Source organism: Cynoglossus semilaevis, chromosome 11, assembly GCF_000523025.1.
Source record: "Cynoglossus semilaevis isolate Cse_v1.0 chromosome 11, Cse_v1.0, whole genome shotgun sequence".
NCBI lineage: Eukaryota > Metazoa > Chordata > Actinopteri > Pleuronectiformes > Cynoglossidae > Cynoglossus > Cynoglossus semilaevis.
Genome location: NC_024317.1, coordinates 12200228 through 12205759, shown reverse-complemented (window position 1 = coordinate 12205759; position 5532 = coordinate 12200228). Strand labels below are relative to the sequence as shown.

Genomic DNA, 5532 nt, shown 5'->3' with positions numbered 1-5532 from the left:
GACACAAGTCCAAAATATACATATTGTGTTTTTTTTTTTTTTTTTTTGTTTTTGGTTGAGATAAAAAAATATATAAACTGTTTTCCTTTGACGAGGGAATTCAAAAATTAAATCAGTTGCTGTTGACTCATGTACTGGCTTTGATCACACTTTATCGTCATTTTCCTCTAAATAGGATTGTTACTTACAAAACGTTTTATTGAAGTCCTGAAACTAGTAACTTTAGACTATAATACGGGCAGGGGGAATATGAATTGATAGACTGAAGTGGATGTGACAGGAGTTGTTGTTAAGTCTTCTACCAAAATAATTTAAATGTGTTGGACTTCATCATCTGCCGTAGTTAATTGTATTGGTCTTATTTATATATTTTTTACATACGTGTAAATACACTCTGTGGCTGTTAGTGTTTGTCCGTTACTGGTAATATACTGTATGCTATATTACATTCCAGTACTTCTCAAATAGTGGGGCGGGCCCCTCTAGGGGGGCATGGTGAGGTGCCGGGGAGGACGGGGGGACGGGAGGGAGGGGGCGTGAGAGGCTTATGGACATAACCACTGCTGTAATGCTTGATTGATAACAAGCCTCCAGTCACTAGGGGGCAGCAACTCATACAGTGGTTTGTACGGATAAAAATACACGTTATCATCTTAAAAGAAACATCGAGGTTAAGATCAGTCGTTCATTTATACGTTCAGTATTTATGCGTTTTCTTTGGTGACTGGATCGTCACTGAGGTTCTAATACACGACTGTCCCGCACAGCACAGAGGGTTTCAACGAAGCCTGAGCCAAAAAGGGAAATGTGTCATTTGTCTCCATAAACAAAGGTTTCCTCAAGTGCACTTGACGTGAATTTTTTTTTCCTGTAAACGTCCCGTCGGCGGGCCCCGTCGGCGCGAACGAGCAGAAACGAGCAAGACCGCGTTATCGCACCGCGATTACTTGAGATTCAAAGTGAGCAGCGGTATTCAGAGGCATGCTATTTTTATGACTCCGCGGCTCTGAAAAGCCCCTTGCCAGCGTGATAAACACTTGAAAAGCTGTGAGCGTCTCATCATCCCCTGGAGTTGGAGCCACATAATGGCCTGGCAACGTTTGGAACACAGTCATTCCGGTCGCGGCACCACACCGAGTGCCAAACTGTCGAAGGGGAATTATCTGTTGCACAATTCTGCTGTTGAATCAACTTCTCAAGGCAAACTGAGAGGAAGGGTCTGAGGTAGAAAAATAAAAAAAATATCACCGGGGATGATGGAGCTTTAGGACGTGGCTAAGAAAAAAAAAATCCTAAAACAAAACAGCTAACAATATTCCTCACAGAACAGACTTTGACGAAATGTGTCTTACATAAGGCCATGGGATTTTTTTTTTTTTTTTTTTTTCCTCTCCTGGAAATTTTGGCACAGGTTTCCAGAGGACAGCCTGGCATTTAAATGACTTCCAAATGAACTCCTAGTGGGAAAGAAGTTTCTCAACCTGATGTTAGACCACTTCTCACACCCCATTTCACCTGGCAACAAGTGTTGATCGTTTTCAGAAGTCCTTGTTTAGGAAGCTAGCATCTTGTTCAAATTGCCTCTTTGCCTGCAGCTGATTTAAACTTTTTTCTTTTTTTTTTTTTTGAAGTTTTCCAGAGCTGCTTTTTTTTCTTTCTTTTTTTTTTAAAGTTTTCCAGAGCTTCTGTAGCCCTGACCAGCCATCTCTACACATTATGATCATTATTATTGAAATTTAATACATAATTAAAATGTATTTGTTTCCATTCAGGTTGAGGAGCATACTGAAGCAACTGGAAGAGAACGATGTTGACTTTGAAGAAATCAAAAAGAATCTGGAGTTTACGGCGTCGTTACTGGAGGCGGTGTACCTGGACGGAACAAGGTGCGTTACTTTATTTAAGCTCTTCAAATGGACTTTCTACAAAAAAAATGACTGCGTGTATTTGAATGTATTTCTTCGTGGCATGGCAACACGTAGTGTAAAATAAAGGCCGGTTTTAAAAGGTTTTATTTTTTGTTTTTTGTTGAACTGACAGTGTGAATAATCAGATTCTTTCAGAGTCACTGTCGACGCCTGGCTTCACCTTAGTGTGACTAAGCAAACGGCGTCTGTCGGGCTACAGGAAACACACACTGGCCCTCCTGTAATGTGCAGCTAGCATTTAGATGACTTCATGGCCCGAGTTGAGTCTACAATCCATTAGTTGTATTTTGGGAGAAGCCAAAAAACAGTTTATGAAAAATGGACGGAGGCGTCGCTTCCAAAACTGCAGTGAGCCTTAAATGGGGCTTGATGTTGTTGTGATGGGAAGACTTCCCCCAGACATGGGCAAACTAAGGCCCGGGGGCCTGATGCGGCCCGTTCAGCTTTTTAAACCGGCCCACCAAACTTTTCCAAATTATATCATTTATTTATATTATCATTATATTTCTGCCTTTTCCCTGCAATACCCACATTTCCCCAATAGATGGCGTAGAAAATGATAAAAGCATTTTAGCATTTTAGCCTTTATGCATGACTTTTACATGTCATTTATCTTAGTTCACACGAACTCTCCATCTATCTGCTCCTGACGCGGCCCCCGCTGTTCAATTTTAGGAGAATTGTGGCCCGCGAGTCAAAAAGTTTGCTCACACCTGTTTGACACAAAGACAACAAATATACCGTAATTTCCGGACTATTGGGCGCACCTGAATATAAGCAGCACCCACTACATTTAAAAAGAATAAAATACTGGTACATATATAGGCCGCACTTCTCTATAAGCCGCAGGTGTCCACGTTGTAACATGGGATATTTACACAGAAATATATATTTATTTCACTTTTAATTAAATAATTGCTTTTTCGTAACAGTGTATGTAACACGGCTGGTTATACGTTAGCTCTCTCCTGTTTCGGAGCCCCGACTGTAATTGGAATGCACAGGGGAGACTTAGTGATCTGCTCCAGGACTGAAGCTAACATTAGCTCTGAAGCTAACATTAGCTCGGGGGCTAACTCCCTTCACTTTGTACAACATGACAGGGCTCAAATTGCTCTCAACTTTTGCTATCGTTCTCTCTCTCTCGCGCACGCGCGCCCCACGCACATATACGCACACAGCCGTCCACAAACAGACATACGCTACTAGTATAACACACAGTAGCCTAGCTGATGCTAGCGATATGAGCGTTGTTAGCCCGTAAAAAAAAAAAACATTAATTAGCTGCATCGTTGTTTAAGCCGCAGGGTTCAAAGGGTGTGGAAAAAGTAGCGGTTTATAGTCCGGAAATTACGGTAATTTGTTTTGATTTGTTTTTGTGTTTAAGGTTGGAAGATAGTGGAGATAGTCCTGTGACTATTAGAGAATTTTGGTCCGACTTCTAAGTATCTGATGCGATAAATATGGTCTGTGATGGAATCCATCCATCCATCCATGCATCCATCCATCCATGCATCCATGCATCCATCCATCCATCCATCCATCCATCCATCCATCCATCCATGCAATCAATACCCATCCTACACAGTAAAACTCAATTGTATTTTGATTAAGGTACTCCTTAAGTAACACCGTTTCAAATCTGCAGGCAAATTGTTTTCGATCGTACAGTGACCTCAAACATGAAGAACGTTGAGCTTCTCCTCCAGTGTTTGCTACTAACTCAACCTAAATGTCCGCCTTTTCGTCCCCCTGTCTTTCCCAGGCAGTGTCTAGAGTCTGAGGATGATCTTCAGCAGCTGCAGTCGGACGGCGTGCCTTCAGAGGTCACCGACTGGCTGGCGTCCACTTTCACCCAGAGGGTGCAGCGCCGCGCGCGGCGCTCCGACGAGAAGCCCAAATTCCGCAGCATCGTCCACGCGGTGCAGGCCGGGATATTCGTGGAGAGGTGGTGTATACGGAGACGCGCTCATCACACAGTATTTCACTCTCAATAAAAAGGCTCACGTTTTAATGGGCGCAAAGTGATTTGGGGACAATTGGTAAACAAGTCCCGTGTAATTCTGTCACAGCGTTTGGCGTTTGAAGTCACAGCGCCGCTGCTAGAGCGCCGCTCTGTGTTTGCTTTACGACGAGAGGAATACCAGGAAAGAATCACCGCAAAATGTACCGTAAAACACACAATGTAAATGACTGACGTGCAATAAATCCAACCTGATCCTGCGCAGTGTTATTACAGCTAGAGAAAAACACGGACAGCTGCAGCGCGCCGTGAAACATTAGCCTCCCCGTCTTTTGGAAACATCCTTCCAGAGGGGACAGGGACTGGGGGAGAATTTCTATAAACACCTCCTGAGTCCAGTTCACTGCATAGTGTCACTGTCTGAACTTGGAGTGAACTCAGCATAAACACTGCATTATTCCAGGATGTTTAAGAGGGCCTACACCGCCGCCGTCCCAGACCTACCTGCGGCGGTCGTAAACTGCCTGAGGGTAAGCCCCCGACTCATCGTAAATCTCACCGAGTCCGAGGAATCTCACAGGAGCTGGCATACGCAGCACCAGTGACGCTGCGACTCTTCTGTCTCTTCTTGTTCAAGGACGTGGACCGCTGGAGCTTCGACGTGTTCGCGCTGAACTCGGCCAGCTCTGATCACGCGCTGGAGACCCTTTTCTTCGAGCTTCTCACCAAATACGAGCTCAACAGCCGTTTCAAGGTCTGAAACTCATTTAATGAATAGATGAAGGAATTGATACCTGCAGCGAAGCACACAAAAGGCTTGTAGTTGGTAACTAGAAATAAACCTGTAACTGCCGCGGTTCTGCAAGTGATAATTTCACATACTTTGCTGTTGTAAGAGAGAGAGGAGAGTCATGTTTTGGTTGAGGGTTTAAGTAAAGGCAGATCTGGACCGCAGGCAGGCCTGTAAAGGACACAATCTGCGTTGTTGTGCACGTTTTGGGCAGGTGTACACATAGAGTAGAGTATTTATACATATACACATGCATATACAGTATATATACTGAGAATATCCACAAGTACAATATATATATATAGTATATATATATTCTCAGTATATATATATATATATATATATATACTGAGAATATATATATACTATATATATATATTGTACTTGTGGATATTCTCAGTATATATACTGTATATGCATGTGTATATGTATAAATACTCTACTCTATGTGTACACCTGCCCAAAACGTGCACAACAACGCAGATTGTGTCCTTTACAGGCCTGCCTGCGGTCCAGATCTGCCTTTACTTAAACCCTCAACCAAAACATGACTCTCCTCTCTCTCTTACAACAGCAAAGTATGTGAAATTATCACTTGCAGAACCGCGGCAGTTACAGGTTTATTTCTAGTTACCAACTACAAGCCTTTTGTGTGCTTCGCTGCAGGTATCAATTCCTTCATCTATTCATTAAATGAGTTTCAGACCTTGAAACGGCTGTTGAGCTCGTATTTGGTGAGAAGCTCGAAGAAAAGGGTCTCCAGCGCGTGATCAGAGCTGGCCGAGTTCAGCGCGAACACGTCGAAGCTCCAGCGGTCCACGTCCTTGAACAAGAAGAGACAGAAGAGTCGC

At 43.3% G+C, this 5532-nt stretch overlaps 1 protein-coding gene across 5 annotated transcripts in view; it reads left to right on the top strand.

Annotated features, from left to right (window-relative positions):
- LOC103386376 (calcium/calmodulin-dependent 3',5'-cyclic nucleotide phosphodiesterase 1B) overlaps positions 1-5532 on the top strand; it is a 15539-nt gene that overhangs the window by 3183 nt on the left and 6824 nt on the right. For all 5 annotated transcript variants that reach the window (XR_003051179.1, XM_025060353.1, XM_017036346.2 and 2 more), the window contains exons 2-5: positions 1773-1886; positions 3694-3876; positions 4355-4421; positions 4529-4645. Coding sequence is in view for 4 of the 5 variants with exons in the window: in XM_025060353.1 (XP_024916121.1) it covers positions 1773-1886; positions 3694-3876; positions 4355-4421; positions 4529-4645 (481 nt within the window). In the remaining variant the exon portion in view is untranslated. The remainder of the gene's footprint in view (positions 1-1772; positions 1887-3693; positions 3877-4354; positions 4422-4528; positions 4646-5532) is intronic.